This window comes from Pteropus vampyrus, unplaced genomic scaffold, assembly GCF_000151845.1.
Source record: "Pteropus vampyrus isolate Shadow unplaced genomic scaffold, Pvam_2.0 Scaffold1, whole genome shotgun sequence".
In the NCBI taxonomy this organism is placed as follows: domain Eukaryota; kingdom Metazoa; phylum Chordata; class Mammalia; order Chiroptera; family Pteropodidae; genus Pteropus; species Pteropus vampyrus.
Window position 1 is genome coordinate 4,988,795 of NW_011888782.1, and position 25,166 is coordinate 5,013,960.

Sequence of the window (25,166 nt, forward strand, 5' to 3'; positions counted from 1 at the left end):
TTATACATAAAAATGTGACTGGTTTTTGGAGAGAAACAATATTTTCTTTGCATTCCTATATTTTTCTAGTCTATCGTTATTGACCTACCCTGAATGAATTAAGGTTCATATTTATTTCTTTCATGCTTACAGACGTCAGTCTTTTATTCATAAATTTAAAACAGCTGTCAGGGTAGCAACATAGTACTTTTCAAGATGATTCTAATACCTGAACTAACATTCATGATGTACTTATACTTAAAATTCTATAAGTTGAAGGCTTCAAATTCTGTAAAATGAGATTTCCAACTTTAATTTATTTAACTCTGAAGCTGAGTATATCAAATTTGCTTCGATGAAAGACATTTATATCTAATTCTAATTTGTTTGCCATATTGTGAGGTTTCTTAGAAAATGAACCCTTACCACATCTCAAGAAGCTCTGGATTTCATAAGCTTTTATTAAAAACTAAATGATGAAAGTTAGCTCGCTATTACTTATTCCTTAGGTGTCTTATTTTCAAGTGAAACGTATGTTTCCTTTCAGTTATAGACTATGATTATTTTGTATGCAGCAATTAAATTTTTGTTGATGTGATGTGGGGCAAAAGGAGTAGTGCTTGTTAGGGATAAAAAGCTGGCCCTGATATAAGCTAGAGTGTGGGGCTTACCTTATTGGACCTGAACACAATTTATAACACTGGTTACTAAGATAACAAATAATAAGCAATTATGCATTAAACAGGGTATACGAAATCATTAGACAAACTCTCTAAGACATATCTATAGAAATAAATATTGAAGTTTCTATTTTCAGAGTGGAAGTTTTTAACTAATTTATTTTCTGACACAATATATCTGAGGGATATGAATCTCTCTCATAGGTAACTGTGGTTCATAATAATAGCAGAGTCTTTAGAGGTTCAGGCGTAGGGAAACATGTCAGAATGGAACAGGATAAAATTCTGAGATGCCCACCTGATGGGCAGTTTTGCCCTTTTCACCTCTCTTCCCTCACTTTGGGAATCATTAAATGTCTTTACAGTTGTTTAGAGAGGACAACTAGAAAGCTGTACTTGGTTTCTCCTAGACTGCAATCTTCTTCCTTTCCTGATTTTGATCTGTATCTTTTTGCCACATTATACTGTAACTGTAACAGCTTTTCTGAGTTCTGTGAGTCCTTCTAGTGAGTTATTGACGCTGAGGGGGGGTGTTGAGGACCCTCAACAATGGAGACTAAGGGTAGGCAAAGGTTCCTAGACAGGAAACAAAACACACTAACCATAAACAAAACAAAACAAAACAAAACGATAAAATCAACTTCACTGAAATAAAAGTTTTCTGCTCATCAAAAGATATCATTAAGAAATAGGCAAGCCGCACACTGGGGAACATCTGTAGCATATACATCTGACAAATATCCCTATCCAGAATATATAAAGAATTCCTATGAATCAAGAATAAAAGACAGACAACCCCTAAAAATAGGCAAAATATTTGAATAGACACTTCACAAAAAAAGATATACAAATCACCAATACGCTATGAAAAGATGCTCAACATCATTAGTCTTCAGGAAAAGGCAAATTAAACCACAATGAGATACCATTTTCATACCAACTAGGATGGACAAAATAAAAAAGACTGACAATAGCAAACACTGGCAAAGATGTAAAGCAATTAGAACCTCTGTGTATTCCCAACGGTAGTAGAAAAAGGTGTAATTACTTTTTAAAAGTTTGATAGTTTCTTATAAAGTTAAGCATACATCTATCCAATAGAACAATCTCATTTCTAAATGTTTACTCGAGAGAAAAATACATATCTACAAACAATAACAAGAACAGCTTCAAAACATCTATTCAACAATGTTCAAAGCAGCCTTATTCACAATACATCAAATCTGAAAATAACCCAGTAGTTATAAGCTACAGAATAGATAAACTACGTGTTGTATTTTCATATAATGGAATACAGCTCAACATTCTAAAGGGAAGGACTGGTGATATGTGCAGCAACACTGATATTCAGCAACATGGATGAACTACAAAAACATCATGCTGCGCAATAAAAAGCTAGACACGAAACAGAGCATATTGTGTGGTTCCATTTATGTGAAGCTCAAAAAATGGCAAAACTAATATATGGAAATAGAAATCAGAAAGTGGTTGCCTCAGGATGAAGGGTTGGAATTAACTGTAAAGGGACACAAGGGAACTCTCAGGTGAAAGAAACATTCACTCTAGATATATTGTTCTGGATGGTGGTTACAGGGGTATATACAACTGTCAAAACTCATCAGACAGAACACTTAGGATCTGTGTATTGTGTATAAATTATATATAAAATTTTAAAAAGGAGAAAGATCTACTTACTAGATAGGAGATAATATTACCATTTACCTAAATTGGTTAGGAATTAACAACTCTCTTTAATACAACAGAAAGAGGACTTCAGACATAGATGTTTATAGTACCACCTCTTAGCTATTTGACCACGAAAATATCACAAAATTATATTTATATAAAAATCAGTGTCCTTCGAAATTCTGGGTAGCCAATTAACTACTAACACTGATAACCACAGATGTCTGAGCTTCATGGCTTTGAGAATATTAGTATATTATTTCTTTACTGTATTTTAGCAATAAAAAACTTCTGAAAAAAATGCAGTCATCGTGTAAATAAATATAATGAAGCCTAATTTAAAAATATTGTTGACCATATAAAGTGGTCAGACTGTGTAAAATGGAAATAGTCTGGGAAAATTTTATGATGCCTTTTAGATATTCAAAACTGTATTTATTTATTTAGTCATTAAACTAAGTATTTACTAATATGATAAACAGTCCCAGGTACTGTGTTATGCCCTGGGAATATGAAGACTGTAAGACCCAGACTCTGACATCAATATAAATTATTCTACATTTGAAGCTAAAAAACATTCGTTCATTTCATGAATTTGTTTGAATTTGTTTTCTGTGCCAGGTACCGAGGAAATAGGAATGAAAGAGATAAATGTGGTTCCTGCTCTCACAAACCTCACATTCTAGTTAGTACAAGATTACAATTGCTGGAAGAATCCCTGTGCTTCTTGGGATCCTGCACTTTCTCAGCGCATTCTGCTTAGGCCAGGCCCTATGGGGGGCACTCTGAAGATGAGGTGGATCCTGATCCCAAGGACAGATGGAGAATTACTAGCCACCAGGCACTCCCGGGTTAAGGATGATTGGATGCCCTCAATCTGTAGTCACATGGAAGAATGTAGGGTACATCTTCAGAGCCCAGGGAACTCTTCTTTTTAAAATCTTCTTTCCCTGGAGCCTGGCTTCCTCTCAGATCCTATGCAGAGGTTCTGACAAGGGGCCTTCTGCAGAGAGCCTCCTTGCCAGAATTATAATGCTGGAACCTTTCATCACTGATATCAATTAAGTTGTTTAAACTCTGGTCTGACGGAGGGCAGAGGAAAGCTGGGAATGTTAGCACAGAGGACGCTACTGCTGACGTGTCGGGTGAAGAGACTGGGACCTAAGCTTGGTTTCTTCCATATCAATCTAGGACTAATTTAATCAAATAAAATATCTAACTTTAGTGATATGAAATTGCTTAAGTAAGTTAAAGAACCTACAGTTGTGGAGCCTGTAATAAAGGTACTACTAGAGAAAGTGACACGTGCTGCTGCGGCACTAACGATAGCTCCAGTGCCATTACTTTATCACCTCTGCAGAGAAGAAAGAACGACACATTTTGAGAAACTGTGTTGTATCATTTTGAAAACAGAAAAATCCATGAATGTTCTGGAATAAAGAAGGTATGTGATTCTACTCTTAATAAAAGGGATTGCAGTATTAAAAACTATGAAATTCTGTTCCATGACTACTCATTTGGGGATTTTAGTAGTGATAGATTCCTAAATAAATTAGGTAAGTCTTTCTGAAGACTGGTTACAATTTAGATGGTACTGATTTTTTTTTTTATAGCAGCAATTTCTGGTTACTTAAGGATAAATTGGAATAAGATTTGAGTGTTAAATTGTTCTGAGCTCAAAAGTTGAATGAATAAGAAAATGTCAATTCCCATTTTTAAAAAGAAATTTGCAAGTAAGTAAAATCAGAGCACAGCCAATATTACCCACATACGTAACAGAAAATCTACTACTAAAATACCTAGGCACTTGCTTTTAAAGACTTAATTATAGCAATCCATGGTAAAGCAGAGATGAGAAATCAGGCTTCTTGATTTCTAGAGATATTCTTATCCATGAAATCACATGTCATCTTTGCATCCTCGTCCCTTATTTGGATAAGCGACACAAATAGAAGTCCATTGCCATAGATGGAGCAGGTATTAGTTCCCAGCTTCCCAGCGTCTGCCTGTCTCTTGTCTATCGTCTATTTACTGATCACTGCTGGGGGTTCCCCCACGAACATGTATATCCCCTCTGGACTGTCCTCACTCCCTGTCTTGTTACTCAGTGACTGGCCCAAACACATTAACTCTTTAGTAGCCTCTAAATAGCTAAGAAAGTAGTTGCAAGGCTAATTATGGCTGAAGGGCTTCTGGTAAAAAGCATCTTAGTACTTAAATGGTTAAATGGGGACTTTACCAAAGATTTCACAGCTATAACGTTTTTTTCATCATGGATAAAGTAGTGACACGTTAAACAAACTTCCAGGGGATAAGGGCTACATCAGAACTGAAAGAATTCTTTGGCAAGATTATCAAGTTTGTCTCCATTCATAGTCCCTCAGTTGGTGACTATGGTTATTCATGCACCTTCTCTAGCTCCCTCATCCATTCACTCACTCACTCACTCACTCACTCACTCACTCACTCACTCACTCATTTTAAACAACTTTAATGAGGTACAATTGACATCTGTTATATTATCACCACAATCTATATCATAAACATATCCATGATGCCCCAAAATTTCCTTCTGCCCTCTTTATTTTGATTTTTAAATTTTTTGCTTTTTTTGTGATAACACCTAAAATAAGGTCAATATTCTTAGGAAAAATTAAAGTATATAATACAGTATTATTAACTATGGGACCGTGTTGTGTGGTAGATCTCTAGGACTTTTTCATCTATGGCTCATTTATTTCTAATTTGCTAATTTCAAAGGCAAAAATGGTACTTTTAATTTGCATTTTTGACCAATTTTGAGTTTGAATGGCCTTTTAAATATTTACTTGCTGTTTGTAATTCTTTTTTCATTGAGTGCCTATGATATTGTAGGTACTATTTTAGGTGCTGAGGATATAACAGTTAATAAGACAAACATGTAGAGTTTACATCTCAGTGCAAGAAACAAATGATAAAAACAAACCAAAAAACTCAATAATTTTTTTAAAAGCTGAAAATATCATTTCAGGTACTAAGAATTGCTATTGAAAACATGAAAACAAAAACAGTAACAAAGTACAGGACAGAGCAAAGGGATCCATTATTTTAAATAGAGTGTCAAAGAGAGATTCTCTGAAGAGATGATATTTGAACAGAGACTGAATAGTAAGTGTGCCATGTGGATCCTCGGGGGAGAGTCCAGGCATAGAGAAAAGCAAGCTCAAAGCTCCTGAAGTGGGAACATGTTTGTGTGCTTGAGGAACAGTACACAGGCGAGTGTGGCTGGAGTCCAATGATAATAGGAAAGAGTGTGGTAGCAAATGGGGTTGGAGAGATAGTGGGAGGCCAGATCACAGGGCCTGCCTTGCAGATCACTGACAGGCTTTGGATTTTATCCAAATGTTTGGGGAAGTCATCAAAGGGCTCAAACAGCGGAGTGATATGATCTGCCTTATATCAACCTGGCTGCTGTGTAGAAAGGGTCTATAAGGAGGAGAGGAAGGGAGACTCGTTAAGAGACTACAGTAGTGAGATGAACAATGATGTGATGAGTATTTGCAGTATATACACAAAAGTGATTTGTTTCAGGATACATTTTATTATTATTATTATTATTATTATTATTAATTATTATTATTTTTTTTAGGCGAGGCAACCCTTGGTTGACCTCACAGATTGCAAGGACCTTGTCAGCTTACGATCCCTTATTTTTTATGTTTTTTATGCCTACAGCATCTAGTCTTCCTAGGTGGTCTCCCATCCAAGTACTAACCAGGCCCGACCCTGCTTAGCTTGCGAGATCGGACGGGATCTGCTTGTTCAGGGTGGCATGGCCGCAGACTTCAGGATACATTTGAAAGAGGATTTGCTGATGGACTTGATGTGTGATGTGAGAGAAAAAGAGCAGTGAAGGGCAATTCTAAGACTTGATCAACTGGGTTGCGCTATTTATTGTGATAAACAAATAGCAGGTTCGTGGGGGCAGAATCAAGAGTTTAGTTTGAAAAGTGTTAAATTTGAGATGTCTATAGGACATCCAAGAGGAAATACTGAGTAAGTAGTGGGATATATGAGACTAGAAGCTCAAGGGAAGAGGTCGAACAGGGATGTAAATTAAGAACCTTTCAGTCATAAATGGTATTTAAAGCCACAAATGAGGTGAGATCCTCTAGAGAATGAGTCCAGAGGAAAAAAAAGAAGATTGGAGGGTATTCCCAGATTTCCAGGTAGAACGGGAGGATCCGATGAAGCATGGCATGATGCAGAATGGCCACTGAGACAGCATCTTGTGTTTCTTACTAATGATATTATAGTTTGCCAGTTATTTCCTCTACAATTTCTCCAATTTTCTGTTCGCTTTTGATTCGGTTTATTTCATTTTGACATATCTGCTTAACAACAGTTGTGTAGTAAAATGCACTGTCATTCCTTTTGTGGTTTCTTCCATTACTTTTAAGGTTAAGTCTTCTAGTAACTGGAGATCACATAGACACTTGTATTTTATCTCTATGTTTGCTTGCTGGAATGCGCTTTGATTCATTTGGAATTTATTTTGGTGTGTAAAGTTATAAGTTGATACTTACAAAAGACTTATAAAGTTTCTCAGCACCATTTGTTAACTCTTTCCTTGTTCACTGCTCTGTGATGTCTTCTTTACATGGTATGTTTCATTTAATTCAATTTCAATTTTAAGCTTTGCAATTACAACAGAGATGATGAAGAACCTTCCTTCCAATCATCATAATAATACTTTATATAAGAATCAATGTGTTTACAAGGAAATACATAAAACAGAACCAAAACTTTTTCAAAAAACAAAAAATGCAGGGACAGAAAACTAAAAGAAAGATAAAATATGAGGGGGAAAAATAAAGGCTATAGTCCATTTCCTCTTTTGACCAAAAAAGTACACATTGAAAACTGTAAAAAAATAATAAATATATACATACAACAAATATTTGTAAAGTACCTTCCCAATGCCAGGCATTATCCTAGGTGCCATTAAGTGGTAAGACAAAGTGCCTGCCCTCAGGGGGCTAGATTTTAGTGGGGAAGTTGGGGAGACAGATGATACATACATAAACGAAGTCTACAACTTCAGTTAGTAACGAACGCTATGAAGAAACTGAGATTGAGCAGTAGAGTAGAGAGTGACTAGGGGAAGAAAAGATAAACAGGGAGGGTAAGGCTGAGACCCCAGTCATGAAGACCCAAGGGAAGATGAGGGTGGGAGGAAGAATGCAGGGAGAGGGAGGAGTTAAGTGCTAAGGTCCCAAGCAAAGCTCAAGCTCAGGAGTGAAGGGAAGGGGAGAGCAGATGGAGGCAAGGACAGAGAGAGGGAAGCAGCACAGGAAGAGACCGGAATACCAACAGTAACAGGAAGCCTTTGGAGGAGTTTAGGTAGGGAGGGATGTAATCTGCTGTCAATTGAGTCCTTAGTCTGTTATGTGACAACTAATCTGGTGGGGGTGGGAGAATAGAGAAGATGGGGAAGAGAAGAAGGGACCTCAGTTAGAAGGATTTTGTATATAAAAAGTACCTAAAATATCTTGTTCTTTTAAATATACCAAAACTAAATACTTGACATAACAGGGAGGACATACAAGTGACTAGACTGTAAGATTCCTGAGGGCAGAGATTTTTGTCTGGTATGTTCGCTGTGTATTTCCAATACCTAAAATAATGAGAGTCTGGTACTCATTAAAATTTTGCTAAATAAAATAAACAGTGACAAAAAGGAATACCCTTTTATTTGTGAAACAAGAATCAGATGAAATGAAGATTCGGAAAAGGGCTTCAGAGAAGCCTCCTAGGCTATAAAACCGGTCTTATAATTACATAGTAAATCAAAATATGAGATTTCAATCGAGGATGGCTAATTTAAAAATAACATTACACTAAAACAGGGTTCGAAATACAAGTTTAAATTTAGCCATTTTCTTGTAAACTTCTTCTCACTCCTTAGACTATGAGTTTCTATGTGGCAGAAATTATGTCTTCTTTTTAAGTCTCCAAGTAAGAGCAGAACACATTCTGTACGTGTGCTCTATAAATGTTTATTTAGGTTTCTGGAACCCTACTGAATGAGAGCTAGTACACAGACAAAATGCTTAAAGAAGAAAATTCGGACAACTTGACAGCATTTATCATTACTAACATTTTAGTCTCCCAGAGTAAACTTTGAATTTACATTCTAATTTGAGATGGTTCTGGTTTGACAAGTTAACTCTTGAGACATCTGAGTACAGTATTATGAAAAAACAAAACTGTTCATCAACCCTTTATGCCAATGTTAATTTCTTTTAAAAGTAGGATTTTAATGTTTTTTTATTCCTACAGTGACCCTTAAAATTTCTATGTATGTAATCACAAATGCACACACAAGATGCATTTATAAGCTTATTGTGTAGTTCTAAAGACAGTTGGGAAACTCAATTTTAATTTTGTTACTGAAATAATTTAAAAATATATTATAGAGCTGCCTCTTTTCAATCAACAGCAAGGATCTAGAAAGAGATTATACAAGTAGGCACAATTTATTCAGGTTTATTATTGTTAGAAAAATGAAGTTGCCTAACTTCAAATTGTAACAAGTACTCATATTTATTTTAAATTTTCATCTCACCACTGATATCAATGTATATCATTTTCTTATGCCTTTAAAAAATTTTGGATAATTTATTTAACAAAGATTCATTATATGCAGTAACCACTAATATACTAAAATCTGTAAAATTATTTTTGGTAAATGTATAGTATTTCTTGATGATTTATGAGAATATCTTTGTGACATAACTTTTCATCAGAGAAAGAGGACTTACCGGCTTTTATTCATGAGGTCTGCTCCTCGTGCTTTGTAATAATCTAAATTTGGGTGAAATTGATAAGTCACTGGTCTTGGATTTCTCTATAAGAAAAAATAAATTAAAATGTATAAAGCTATTTAAATTATACATTAACATATGAAAAGACAAATTATTGTTTTTATATTCCTTCAGAAAAAATACATATAATAAGGAAGTTTAATAATTAGTGTGCTTTTATTATTGAAGTTTTGCCTTAATCTATCTTAGTTCTGATTAAGGACTGGAATTGTTTTAATATATTTTTCTTTCACTACTCTCATAGTTCACATATATTTATTCCTGTCATTAGATTTATTTTTGATGATTTTAATTACTTTCAATATGACTCTCCAATATACAATCAGATAAAATTACAACAAAAGTGAAAACCTATATGAGTTGAAACATGAGTACAATTCATGCTTATGGGCTGAGAAATACAAAGTGTCAAGAAAGCTGCATTTTGGAGGAAAAGAATCTGTTTTCGATATTCAGAATACTAAATATGCCCACTAGATGGCACAACAAGTCTTTCTTCTCCTAAAATGAATAAACTATTCCAAGAATTCAGTAATTCTTTTAAAGTTAGCAATTTCTATGTTATCTATTCTTATATACGAGTTTAATAATAAGTGCCCTGGTAGTGGAAATATTAGCTGAGTACCATCACAAAACAAAAGCAAATTGACCAATGCACATTTTCATAAAAGGTGCAAACACTGTCCTTTCTGGCATTTAGTATTATTTATAAACACTGCAGAAATGTCCTTGAATTATAGGCCAGGTATATCTATTTAAATATGTTGCTATTAATTTAATGTGTCTATTATTTAAATGTATCAAGTTCCTCAACAGGCAAATAAAAATGCAACAAATACATTTCTAGTTTACAAAAGTGTAATATGTTAAAAAGCAAAACATAAATGAATACCATCATTTCTAAGATGTTAAATTATATATATTTTTCATTTAAAAGTTAAAAAAAACTTATAAATAAATACATTCTAGGATTCATCTAAGCATGTAATTCAGGTTAATGATTGGGATTTTGAACCACAGCACGTCCTGTCCTTTGAGAGATCTATCTAGACAGAGAAAGGCTGCATTTTATCTTAATACAAAATTACCAATATGTTTTTATATCAATCCTTGGAGACATAATTCCAAGGCACTGATATGCTTGTATGTAGGCGGGAGTATATGATTGCTAAGGTTAAATAGTTTGAAATTCATCAAGCTAACAAGCTGCATCTTAATGGCCATGATGGACCTTTTCTTTTTCTGCTGAAAAGATAATATTTACACAGCTCAACCCTTTCATATCTCTTCCAAGTCAGCTCTAATCATCTAACAAAAATGACAATCCCTTGATTTAGCTCCAGCTACTATTCCACTGGTTTGGTATTCAACACTGTTCTACAATAATCAAATCTGAATTGCCTTGATGAAGATAACTGATGCTTCCATGACTACCATACTATTAAGTCTAACAGTGCAACTTTTCTCTCTCTAGGAATTACACAGGTTTCTTCGTAGTAGCTGATGACAACCTGGACCCAAGTATAATGGAAAAATAAAATAGAGGTTAAAGCCACTCACAGATTGTCAGCGCATTCATGATTTATTTTAAAAATTAACTTTCGCAGGACCATCGCTCATTACTAATTTTGCTTTTTACTCTCAGTACCTGGAAATACATTTTGGTTTTGCTAATATAGAAGACTTTTCTTCTCTGACTTTCAACGAACTAATAGAGGATTATGTTACTTTTTGCTAGAAAACAATGAAAGAGAGGACTGCAAGGAACAATTTCTTGAAACATCTTTATAAAGAAGTGACGAGCAATTCAAGACACAAAGTGCTGATCTATAGAAGCACTTAAAGCCATTATTAAGAATAATGATCTAACTTGAACACCTGAATGAGGCTCAAATATTGCTTTTGCTGAGGCCTATTTAAATTCCTGAGAGACTTGCTACTATCAAAGGAAGAGGCAGTTTAAAGTACCACTGTACCAGGACAGAAAAAAAGAATCAAAAGATGATGTTGAAAAACAGCATTTGAAATCTAAGAAAATAAAATCAGAGGTTATAGATGAAAGTTATTCAATACGGGTTTCTGTCTGAGATGATGTTGTTACTAAACTATAAAGTATGTAGACATATAGATGGTCTGAGTTGAGCAGTGCCCGACAGAAATGCAATGTGGGTCACGAATGTAAGCTTTTTATGTCATTTAAATTTTTCTAGCAACCACATTAAAAAAGGAAAAAGAAAGTAGGGTATTTAAATGTAGTATTTTATTTAATTCAGTATATCCAAAATAGTCATTTTTAACATGTAATCAATGTAAAAAAAATTATTGAGCTATTTCTCATTCTTTCTTTTCTACAAAATCTTTGAAATCTAGTGTGAATTTTATACTCATGGCACATTGCAATTTGGACTAGTCACATTTCAAGTGCTCAATCACTACAAGTGGCTTGTGGTTACGGGAACGGTCAGCACAGAACTAAGTGTCTGACATATATATACAAACCAATGTATGGCTATAAAAATCAACATGTATAGACATAAACAATAAAAAGGGCACAAATACTTTTATACACGAAGATTTAGTACAGATAGTTCTTCAATATACCTATAATTCTCTTTTAGTTAAATTAGTTTTCTCTCTTCTGAATAAGGTTTAAAAATGTAAAAAAAAAAAATTTGGAACAATATCTTCTGACATAGCTATGTACCAAAATGACAGCAATCATTTTTTTAGGGGGATGAGATTAAATGAACAGAATTCTAACTTTATGTCACTGAAACATCTTAAAAGTAAAGAGAAATTTGCTTTTCTTATTTTAAAGGATATTTTCTAAATAAAATTTGATAGAAATATAACAGTTTTGATTTTTAATTTTAAGATCTGGAATTTCTCCTAAAATATAAGACTTACTAGAATTCTACATATATAAAACTCTGTATTTATGAAAAACGAGACCACATAACAGTTGTAATTTCTCATTGTGCAGGACATGTGATGTCAAAAACTGTAATATCATGCCTTTGACTGAATTGGAACAATTAATAATTGTTTTAAACCCATTTTTTACACAGTCATGATTTCAACTATTATATGCTTTTCCAAACCAATGTATATTTTTAAAAAACTCTTTTGTTTTGGTGAATTTTTCTTTGATAGAAAAGTAGCAAAATGGTAATCATATCTTAACTTATATTGATCTGTGTACAGAGAAATACCAGTTATGTTCCAAGATCTAGGAAGTCTATGTTACTATACATGAACATGCAGAAATCACAAACTTAGTCTACCCCAGGTTTACCGTTCCTTTCCTAGACCAATGAGGATGGACTTGAAATAAATTTTCTACAAGACTGCAGATAGTTAACTTCCTAAGCACCACTCAATTCTTCCCTTTTAACAAGCTGTTGTAGGTCTTCTTAAAGCTTTGTCTTCAGCATTTTATTTTATGGCAATATGAGAAGAATGCTGAAAATTCCACCCATGGCATAGACAGGCTGGATTTTGGGGAAGCATCTTAAAGCCTTGCAGACAAAATGACTTACAGAAGCAGAATAGGTAGCGGTAGAAACAACTGTCCTAGAGGGAGCTACATGGAAAAACAAAACTCCTGCTGTACTTCTGAATTTCAAACACACTTTTGTTAATTTGGCACGATCGCAAAATCAATTTACAAATAGTGCTCAAATGACTCAATCGATGTAAGGGATAAAACTGAATGACATCGACCTACCCTCCATGTTATAGTTAATGTTCTTCGCTTCTAGGTCTACATTTTGAGAGTAAGCCGCTCCTTGACGTAGTTACAAGTTTAGCACTCTGTTCCTTACCTAAATACGACTTTTGATGGTGGACAGCTCCCCTCTGCTCTACTCAGTAATGGAAGTCTTCCTCCTACCACCCTTTCCCCCATGCTACTAATTTCAGTATTTTAAGTTCATTTCAGTGTGTTGTGGTAGTATACACATATTTAAATGCTAACTCATACGAAATACAACTCACTACAACATGCTACAAGAAGTAAAATTAACTACAAGATGGTATGTGACAATTTTCCTTGTTCTGAGCCTGCTGAAATCGAACTTATCCAACAAAGGTCATTATAAACAGTACTTTATCTAGATTGATCCCCCTATTTCTATGCCCCCACTTGTAGATGATTATCTCCTTTTGAATCATTATACGGAGACTCCAGAAGGAAAAAGTCGGAAGTACTCATCCTCTTTTGAACAGCGGAGCTCCTTTCAAAGGGCTATTTATAAACACAGGCACAACTGAAAAGAGCAAAAGAAAAGCAATCTTTGTTCTAATTTATGAATGTACCGGTAGGAGTTAAAAAAGAGTTAAAGTTATGCATTAAAACAAAGAGACTGGGGTAAACATTACGTCCTCATCTGCTTTAGGGGCCCAGTGTGTCTGGCGGGGGAGGCAGGGGATCAGGAGTCAGTAAGGCCCCTGCTCAGATCCCTGCTCTACCCACTACTAGCTGAGCCACTGTGAGGAGTCAGCTACACTCCTGGCTCTAGTGTCCTCATATGCAAAGCTGTGGATTTATGGATTAAATGAGACAATCAACGTTAAGTGCACAGCACAGTGCCAGGCTCTTGATAAAAATGCAATGAAAGGAAGCTGTGGTTACTTTCCGATATCACTGAGCACTGATAAACAGCCCTTAATTTGAGAGCAGCCCATGACAGTTTAATAACTTAAAATCCATGATAACAAATAGGAAGACAAAGTGATGTTTCAGACTTCTGATAATCATACTTAAATTTAGGGTAGGTTCTTCTAAGTAATACATTTTTGAAAAGCAAAAACACATATTTAGGAAAATATATCATGCACAATGGATCTCATATGTGGGAAGAAGGGCTATCTTATTTTTCAGAATAGAAGTATACACATTTATAAATTTTCTAAAGATTGTAAAACTATACTACGCCATTAATGTACATTTGTTTGCTAGCTCATGATGTTACAATAATTAAAGTAATTTTCTGCAATATGTCCAAATTATTATCACTTTTATAGTTTATTGGTCACACATTTTACATTAAATTAAACTGATATAGTTCCTGTAGTACTTGTTTAATAGAAAAGATTGATTTATATTTACGATATTATGTATGTTTGGCATGAAGAAAATATTTGACAAATGAAGAATTACTTAGTTCTCTTTACCTTAATATTTTGCTACCAACCCTTAATTTTTAGTATGCCAGATTAGAAAAGGGGAAAAAATAAAGCTCAGAAAGAGAAACAGCACTGCAAAAACATGTCGAACGCTTCTCTTTGATGAAAAATGAGACTCTTATTTTAGTGAATATGTTATTGCCTCAATGCTGGGGGAAAAGCAACCGTCATTAGAAAAACGAATTGCTCAGCTGTTTATAAGCAAAAAGCTCTGGGGAGAATTTCTCAGGACCCCAAAGGCAAAGCATTACAGGGTTATGCAAACATATGTTGCAGGTGTTTTAGGGGAGACAGGTGGGCAAACCTCCGCCATGGAAGAGGAGTTAGTTTAATACACTGTAACGGAAACGAGAGAACCTAAACGCGTCCAAGTGCAGAGATGCCGTGGCACCAGTGTACTGGAGCTGGAGAGCAAAACTCTCCCTAAAATAATTACCTTGTTAGTGCCAAGCAAACAGAATTTCTCCCTTCTTATAGTTTTATAGAAAACAAACACTGCCAATTACTTAAAAAAAAAAAAAAAGAAAGAAAAGAAAAGTAAAGGTATTTTAAACCTGGAACAAAGAATAGCCTGAAATAGCGATAATTATCCAAAAAAAAAAGATAAGGATGAAGTATTGTTGCTTTTATTTAAACAAATATTCCTAAGGAGACAGTTTGTTGTAATATCCCCTCTTTGGTTCACTAGGCAACATTAGATTTATCATAATTCTCCTAAAGCCTAAGATATTTCTATATTAAAATGCTAATTTTGTCTTTTCTTTTGCCTGTAATTAAAGCTGGGGAAATTTGTGATCTGATATTCACTGATTGCTAGAGGGTCCACAAAGGTCTCAACGTTTCTGTTTCTTATTGCCACATACTGCCCTCTTCATTAAAATTAGATACAGTAACACAGTGGATCAAAAAGGCAGACATTATAATACTAAATGCTAACAAAACTCCCTTTTAAAAAAATATAAAATAAGTGGTATTATTTGGATATTGTTGTCAAACGTAGACTTGCATTTTATTTCTTTCTTCACTTACCCAAGAGCTGATTTTCTTTTTATATTACGTGTTAATGAGAGAAGTCATTTTACTGTATGTACTTACGTAAATAGTAATTGAGCCATACTTTCCTTATCTAAATGACTTTTCCATTTTTAAAAACAATTGATACCATAAGTTCAATGTCAGATACTTAGTAAAGTTCATAAAACATCAGATCTGGAAAATTAAAACCTATTTTGATTTTTTACATGTTACCAAATCCAAAATATAGATACAAAGCATTCATCAAGTTAATCCAGATCTTCATCAAAAAAAAAAAAACATAAATCTGTAACAAAGGCTGTGAATGAGAATATTACTTCAATACCAGGTTTAAAATGATCTATGGTTTATATAATAATAATAATAATAATAATAATAATTTCTATTTTGACAGGAAGTATATATTACAAATACTAGGTATTAAGAATCTCAGAGCAATTGACAGAAAAATTCAGGTAATTCTCATTTTTGCATATACAGATTAAAACTTAAAAAAAAATTTTTAAAAGCCTAAAACAAGTTAAAAAAAAAAAGGAAGCAAAAAATTGTTAATTGGGTAAAGACACAGACAAAACCTCTGAACCCATGCCAGCCTCATTTTACATACTGAATAAGCCCAATTCCCTAAAGTGACATCCCCATCTATACCCTGGCAAGCCGAGATCTCAGATGGCAGAGAAGCATTTTAAACCACCTGTGCGTTATGCTCGACTGTAGCTTCACACAATAAATAGACACCAAAAGAGAAATAATTTTTTCCTATTTCTAATGTATTTATATATTTTTTAATTTAGCATGCGGGAAGATGCCAGATTAACACATCCCTATATATATGGAAATAAATAAGGAAAGTAACTTAAGTCTACACATTTTCTTTGTTACTAATACTGGTCCTCAAAATACTCCTTTTAGATAGTTGGTTAGCTCTTTTCAGCAGTATTGAACTCTTCACCTTTCCCTTCCTTGAATGTAGGCAGAATGGAGTGGGGGAGGGTGGGGTGGGAGGAAGCAAGAAGCCTTACTTCAATGGTTTAAAGAAATTTGGAAACCCATTTGTCTCTTCCTAAGCGTGGTTACCAACCTTCAATGATACAGAGGAAAAAAAGGAAAGAGGCAATCTCAAAAAATGTTCCTAAATATTCCAATTTGGGAACAGCCTTAAGAAACTAAATCTTTGATATAAAAATTATCATTGTAAATTTTTATCTTTAGAAGTTTAAAAATAAATTTAAATAAATTATCATGAAAACAGAAGCAATTTAAAAATGGTTTTAGGATATTTGAATCGCCAAGAATAAGTCTATGTGACCCCATGGGACCAAGAACCCTGGTTTGAGAAATTTTGCCCCTGTCTTCCTTTCCCTACCTTCTTTGCTTTCATTACCTGCTTTTGTAATTGCTAAGGCAACAAAAGCTAAGCTCCTGTATACTGAGGCCTGGTAAAAGGAAGCCGTGCACAGCCACACATCGAATGCGATTTGGGGAGTAATTTCAATGATAAAACATTTTGAAATTAAAAATTCATTTATTAGGTAAATCTACTCTTACTAAGGTCATACACTTACACTGTGTTTTTTGTGATGCTTTCTGATGTAACAATGAAGTATCAGTACTGAACTTTAAAATGTGTTAAGTGTAGACAGAAATCAGAAAGCAAACAAATAACACACAGATCAGAGTTATATTTTCCTGAGTGAGAATATCTCTACTTAGGAAAGTGCATCAGGTTAGACCACTGACACCACTGGGAAGAATCCCTATAGATGTATTCTTGCCTTTCTTGATTTTTTTAAATTCTAGATTTCATGTATCATGATAAAAAATAACACCGATGTCAACTGTTAATTTCTCTAAAGAACAGACAGTGTCGCAAAATATTTTCTTTTTAATCACTAACTTTTGATATAGCTAAGCCTTAAAACTAAAGTCCCCAGAAAAATCTAGTGATACTAACTGGCATATCAATTGCATGCTGCTCATATGACATCTATTCTAGGGTTCTTAATTTCTTTGTGCCATGGACCACTCTATTTCCTGTGAAGACTTTGGCCTCCTTTTCAGAATGTTTTTAAATGCATGAAATAAAATACATAGGGTTATAAAGTAAACCAATTATACTGAAATACAGTAATCAAAATATTGAACAAATTTATAACAGTGACATGTACTTTTATATTAATATATTAAATAAGATATAGTGGCTGGCCTAATCATTACTATAATTTAGAAGTAGTGATGAATGTAAAAATGATATTTCAAGGTATCTTCATCAACTCTAATGTGATAGAAAATGTCTGTGATTGCTATTAGTGAAAATGTTTCAGATGCTGTTAATAATATTGCAGTTTGTTGCCTTCATCCATATGTGATATAAATACTAAATTTTAGTAAGGGCTTAGTAAAAATAAAGATGTAAATTTTTCCCACCTGAGTTCCTGGATGCTCCTTCCATGCCCCTCCCCCCTAATTCCATCCATAGACCTTTTGCAAGGCTGTGGCCTTTTCTCAAGAAACCTGAAAGGTGGTTTTGGGTTCAGCTTTCCTCTTGGTAAAGTAGAATCTTATGGGTACCATTATACTAGTTTAATTAACCCTTTTGTTATATAAATGTGTCAGGGTGATAGTCAAAATATAAAATAACTGCTATAGCATAGAGAGCTACCAATCAGGGCTGATAGAGAGACACAGGAGGAAATGCTTGGGAGAGACCCTGCTGTGGCAGGTTTTAACCCCTTAGATGCTGGACTCTTTACATACTGATATAGAAGCACTTCAATATTTTAACAACTGGTATAGTTGTAACACCAGCTGAATGCCAGCCCTGGATAGAAATAATGTTTGGGGTGGGTATGTTTAGATGTAAAGGTTTTGCACTGGAAAGCATCCAGTACCTTATCTGAGTGAATAAGAAGTGTGGCTAGGTGGGCGACGAGGATGAGGATAATGAAGGAAAGCTCAATTACAGTAAAGCAAGCTGTCTAATTCTGGAGAGCACATTCTTTTTGTGCGAATTGCTCTGAGAGTGTTTCCATTGCTGTGGGGAAGCTGATGGCAGCCAGATTTGTACAGGGATGTTCCCATAAGTGGGGCTGTCCACTCACCACTTTCTTTTTAGAAGTAGTTAAAAGTTTCTTAGTCTTCAGCCAGAAATCTTTCAAGAAAATAAGTCTCGTCTAAGAGGTCACTTTTTTGAAGAGTCAAATCCGTTAACCTGGGGTTCAAGATCCCTCAGTTGAAACTCTGAAGCAGTGAGAATAACTAAGGATATGCATACTTGGTAGTGATTCAGAAAGAGGGATAGGAAGGTGGAAGTAATCATCCCATCAAGGTTCAGGAGGAATCTCTGGAGGCCATTTCTTTTCTAGTGGTCATTCTGTGAGGAAGTACAGAGCACTTATTTCCCAGTGGACACTGCATACAACACACCCTTGAGAGAGATGATTTATTAAATGAAAGGGGGGAAAAGTTATGTCTAGAACAGCATACAAAGTATAATTCTTATGTAAATATTTTTTAAAAAGAAATAGTTTGCAGAAATTGTCAATATGATCTCGAAATTCATATGAGAATGGAAGTGACTTAGAATAGCTAAAATTATTTTGAAAAAGATAAACAGAATTCTTGGATTTATAATTCTGATTTCAAAACAGTACAAAGCTACAATAATCATAACAGTGTGGTACTAGCATTAGGGAAAAAATATAGATCAATGGAATAGAACAAAAAGTCCAGAAATAAACCCTCACATTTATAGTTAACTTCTGGAAAAAGTTCCATGGGGGAAAGAACAGTCTTTTCAACAGACACAAATGGATATCCACATGCAAAAGAATGAATTTGGACCCCTATCTCACAACATACACAAAATTAATTCAAAGTGTATCGGACCTAAATGTAACAGCTAAAACTATTGAACTCTTAGAAGAAAACAGAGGAATAAATCTTTGTAATCTTGAGCTAGCAAAGATTTCTTAGATATTACACAAAAGTACAAGTGACAAAAGAGAAGACTGATTAGTGGGACTTCATCAAAATTTAAAACATTTAGTGCTTTAAAGGACACTGTTAAGAAAGTGAAAAGATGATCCACATATGAGAGAAAATATTTGCAAATCATGTCATATAAGAGCCTTGTATTCAGAATACAACTCAACAATAAAATGACAAATAAACAAATTAAAAATGGGCAAAGGATCTCAAGAGACATTTCTTTAAAGAATATGTAAAAATGGCCCATAAGCACATGAAAACATGTTCATGTACTTATTATTAGCCATCAGGAAAATGGAAATCAAAACCACAATGAGACTCTATTTCCTATTCATCATAATGGCTATAATAAGAATGACAGACATGACAAGTTTTGGAGAAATTTGAGCCTTTATATACTGCTGGTAGGAATGTAAAATGGTACAACGACTTTGTAGACAGTTTGGCAGTTCCTCAAAATGTTGAATGGAGAGTTACCACATGACCAAGTAATTCCATTGCTAGGTATATATCCAGGAGAAATAAAAACATATGTCCACACAAAAACTTGCACAAGAAATGTTCACAGCAGTATAATTCATCATAACTACAGAGTGGAAACAACCCAAATGTCTATAAACTAACAAATGGGCAAACAAAATGTAGTGTATCCACAATGGAATATTATTTGGCAATAAAAATGAATGAAGTGCTGATATATGGATGGACCTCAAAAACATTATGCTAAAGAAGTCAAACACCAAAAAAAAAAAAACCCACTGTATATTGTTATAATCCCATTTATATTATATCCAAAAAAGGTAAATCAATCAATCAATCAATCTTCTTTTCTATCTATCTATCTATCTATCTATCTATCTATCTATCTATCTATGTAAATTAGATTAGCAGTTGGGGTAGGGGAAATTTTAGGCAAGGGGGAAAGATGTGGGGAATGACTGTTAATGGGTAAAAGGATGCTACATGGGCTGGTTAAACATGTTCTAAGATTAGATTATGTTGATGGTTGTACATCAGTGTAGTAAAAACCATTGAATTGTATGTTTTAAATGAATGAATTTTTATTAAATGTAAATTATATCTTAAACTGTTAAAAGCCAAAAACATGACATGTGCTGGTAAATGCATGCATGAATGTGTGTGTGTTATTTATTATCATTTTTTTTATTACCCTGGGAGGAGAAAAGGGCTGATGCAGGCAAAGGGTGACAGGATAGAGACTTTGGTTTTTTACTTTATATTTTTATACTGTTGTAATGTCATATGATTCCACTCCCATCTGCCAACAATGGGAATTAACTCCACAATGGGCTTATGGGCAAGGACCATTTCTGATTTTTTCTACGTACTTCTATGCACTAAATTCATAATAAAATTTAGCTCTTTAAAGCTATTTAAAATATAAAATAAAAAGTAGTTTATACTCTTCTCAGCTTAGTTTTTATACTCATTATACCACACATATCATAGGTTAAACAGGTATGTGAAATATTTCACGATTCTGGCTGAACTTGTTCCTTTTACCAAAAGTCTGTTATATAGTGCTATGCTTACTTTGTTTAGCCAAACTTTTTGATCTCTTACAGGACTGGCTCTTTCCACATAGGCCTTTGACAATCGGGGAGTTCAGGTGCCCTAAGCCTGACCCTTGAAGGTCACCTAGAAGTCTTAATTGGCACCAATTTCAGGATTTCATTACAAACTTACTCATACACAAATGTCACACACAAGGGAACTCTTACAGATATGCTACTACCTCCTTGTGATCTGCTAAATATACCCTTGATTTCAATTCTCTGTCCATTTCTTTTTATACCAATTTCTCCACTATCACCTCTCTGCATAAAAACTCCTAAACCTCCATTTCTGGTATCAACATTTCACATTGGCTCTTAGACAGAATCCTAAACCCAGGACATGAAAAATCCAGGGCTGAGAAAGTTCTATCATTCTGCCTCCTCAGGGACTCCGGTGGCAGTATGACAATGACCCTCACTGCAGTACAGAACTGTCTTATTTTTTCCTTGGCTATTACAAGTCTCTAATCTCATTCCCTTCTGATCTGTACACATAATGCCACCAGAATCACCTTCCAAAAATTTGGGCGTGATTTTTTTACTTCCCTTTCTTAGTTCTGAATCAGGTCTCTTGCCAGTCAAGTAAAGTTCTAATATCTTCGCATGATATTCAAGGACCTCCATGATCTGGGCCTCAAAATACTTCTCATATTATCTCCTATGTACCTCACATTTCACTCATAACTCTCAATGGACATATCTCCAGTCTTTAGGCAAGTTGTTCCCTCAGGTTAGAGTTCTACTCACTACTCTTTGCTTACTGAAATCCTTCTTCTCATTCTTAGTTCAAATACTACCTCCTACATGAAGCTTTTTGTGAATTTCTAGTTACTCTACTACCTCCATTCTGATAGCATGCTAATTTCAAGTTAATTTTGCATTGATTTCATCTTGCCTTACATTAAGGTAAGTTATGTACATCTGTCTTCCACGCAGAGCATAAGTTCACTGAAGGCTGACCCCTGTCCAGATCACTATATCCTCTCTGTCTCTAGCAAAGTATCTGGCACAAGGTATATGCTCGATGATTATCTATGAACTAGGTAAACTAAAGAGACAATATCTGGCTTTTTAAAAAATAGTGGGAGATAGGTAGGGTGAAAATCATCGGACCTGCAGGTATGCATGAGTAAAGGAAGGCTCAGAGAAAAGGCATTTCTTAAATGCCCCCACAAGTTCTTTCCTCAGTATGAGACAGGCCTAGGCCAAAGATGCTGCCATTATGCCCATTTCATAAAGAAGCTCCAAAAAGGCCAAGTGGCAATGGGTGTGATCTCATACTGCTCTCAAAGTTTTTCTGAATGAACAGAATCCTAACTCTTATATCTAATTACTATCATGAACACAATTCAGGTAACAAAAATAAAAAGAAGTCTAGTGAGTAGTCACAAAAGCAGCCTGTTCTAACAGGGGAAATCAATAAGAAGAGTGCCCAAGGGTTGGCCATCACTATCTGACTACCATTTGTGGGTTATCTCACAAAGGAGCAGCTGGTTGAGTGGATGTGGATAGTACCCTGCTTTATAAAGTAAAACACAGGCATTACAATTAACTTTTCTTAATTGAGTTGAACTCCTTGCAGGCAGTAGGTTATCTGAACTTATTTCATTTTGTTTTTGTGGTGTGAAATTGTTTTTGTTTGTCTGAGTCTTCATAGGAGTTTTAATGGGAAACTTGTGAGGAGCTGGATGTCATTTTAAAACCAAGAAGTGCTATTTAACCCAGGAAGGAAGGTTGCGAAGCTGCCAGTAGGAGAGGGGTGGAAAGAACAATCCAAGTAGAAGGAAGAGAACACAGAACTAGGGTGAAGATAATATGGAATGAAATATCCTTCTGTCTCCATCCATCCATCCATCCATCCATCCATCCATCCATGATTCCTTCCATCCAAATATTTCCTATGTGTCAGACATTATGTTAGGTATCAGTTGTACAATGTTGATACAAGTCATGACCCTACTCTTAAGAAGCTTATACTAGAGGATGAGGCAAGTAAATATCGCTGTAAGATGAAGTCTGTGCTGGATGCTTAGGAAAGGAGGTATGTGTGCTAAGTGCATAAAAGGAGGATTTTATTTCATCAGAGAGAGGAGGGAAGGCTTCTCAGAGGAAATGACGATGGAATGGCAATTTGAAGGAAGAGTAGTTTTTAACTGTGTTTGTATTGTGGGGAGGGTCATGAAGAGAAGCAGTGTTGCACAGTGTGGAAAGAATGAACTTACCGATTTTGTCATTCTTAGGGCTCTCAAAAGCTATTAAAATGTGATTTCTTTTTCTAGACTGTACTATTTAATGATTAATGATATCTAGAACCTTCAAACTTTGTCTACATATACAATTACATAAAAAGAAACGAGCTTTTAAACATCAGCAAATAATAATACATAGTACCATTAAATTATTTAGGATGTTTTCTATGTAAGTAGAAACTTTGAAAATTAAGAGTTTTAGGAATCATCTCACTTATTTGTGAGGCATCAATTAAAAACTAAATTTAAAGAAATAACCCATAGCTTAAATATGCTGCAAATGGAGTTAGGCCCATTTAGTCTTGCCTCTTTCTCTTAGAGAAAGTACATATAGCATCAGCTATCATTTACTAGGTGCCAGACCATACCAGACCCTTTACAAACACTATTTCATATTTCATATTCATAGAATTTTCACAACAAACTCATCACCACTTTAAAGACACAGGTTCAAAATGGTTAGAAGTTTGGCCAAAGTCATGGAGATAGTAAGGGTAGAGCCAGGAACTGAATCCATTTCTATCTTCAAACTTCTGGCTACCAGGTACCAGTGACTGCTCTCATTTATATAATGGCTCACGAAGTATGAAGAACATTGCTAATTACTTCTTAGTTTTCTTTTTGGGCTAAGAATCTCAATTCCAGGTATATAGCCTTGATTTTTTTTTTCTTTTTTTGTAGTTTTAGTTGTATTTCTTTTAAATAATCAGTTTATATGTGTTCAAATAATATTTTACAATTTCTCACATCTCAAAATTGAGAATGAAAAGTTGGCCATGTTACCTTAGTAAGTATCTGGTTGGGAAATGCTACGTTATCTATATTTTTGAAAACAATTTTCCCTTTGTTAACAACGGCACTATGCTGCTAATTTATTTTTACCCCTAAATTCCACACTATCTCCACGTCTCCCTTCCTTTTTATTTCTGAATCATCTACAGGCTTTTTGCTTGTCTTTTATTATTATTATTTTATTTTTTATGCCACTGTTTCAGTCTGAAAGGGTCATTTTTATTTCCCCTTTAATGAGCACTCTAAATATGTCAGCAACTTTCAACAGGGTTATTTATTTTTAATTTCCGTTGATCTCTCTACAATATTTGTCACTAATCATTTCCATGTTCCTGGGATTTCCTACCCTGAGGTAATGATCACTCGATCTTCTCACGGTTTCACCACATTCTCAATCTTCTCCCTCTGCTCCTTCCTCTCACTCCTATTGTTATGTCCTATGATTCCTTTTCTAACTCTAGTCTCATCTTCACAACATATCATTTCTGCACATCACTTACATTCCCTCAACAACAATTAATATCCATATTCCAAGATTTCTGTATCTATCTGTATCTCTGGCTCAGATCACTCTTTGAGCTCTAGACACACATTCCCAGTTGCCTTCTAGACATCTCTACCTAGATATCCCATAACCTACTCAAAATCAACTCATTATCCAACCTTCTTAGCCACTCTCACAAACTTGTTCATCTATCATTTTTCCACCAACTCAATCAATAGGTAGATACCTGGGAAATGTAACTAATTGTTCACCATCCATAGTTAATTATTCACCAAACCTTGTTGATATTACCCTAAATACATTCTGAAGTTATCTTCTATGTTTTATGTTTTCAAGAAGCTCATTAAATCTTATTTTTCAAAAAAGAAGAGGAAAGAAAGGAAGGAAGAAAACAGAATGCTCATACTATCTATATTTCATTGTTTGCTTTCCTACACTAAAAGGAATGGTTGGTAGAAAATTACAATAATCTTAATAGTAACATACATACATGGACACATTAAATCCTCCAATGAAATCCTTTAGGGCACAAAACTGTATTAGCTCTGTGATTAATAAAGTCTCTTCTCACTTGCTTAATCAGAAGTCAATTTCTTTTGAATGAATAGGTCCTAAATATA

At 34.5% G+C, this 25,166-nt stretch overlaps 1 protein-coding gene and 1 pseudogene across 1 annotated transcript in view; both read right to left on the reverse strand.

Annotated features, from left to right (window-relative positions):
* The window catches only part of TBC1D5 (TBC1 domain family member 5), a 373,122-nt gene that overhangs the window by 78,098 nt on the left and 269,858 nt on the right, over positions 1–25,166 (reverse strand). Inside the window, exon 15 of the mRNA XM_023527949.1 lies at positions 9,149–9,234. Coding sequence (XP_023383717.1) covers positions 9,149–9,234 — 86 coding nt within the window. The remainder of the gene's footprint in view (positions 1–9,148; positions 9,235–25,166) is intronic.
* LOC111736536 lies at positions 6,051–6,168 on the reverse strand (annotated as a pseudogene).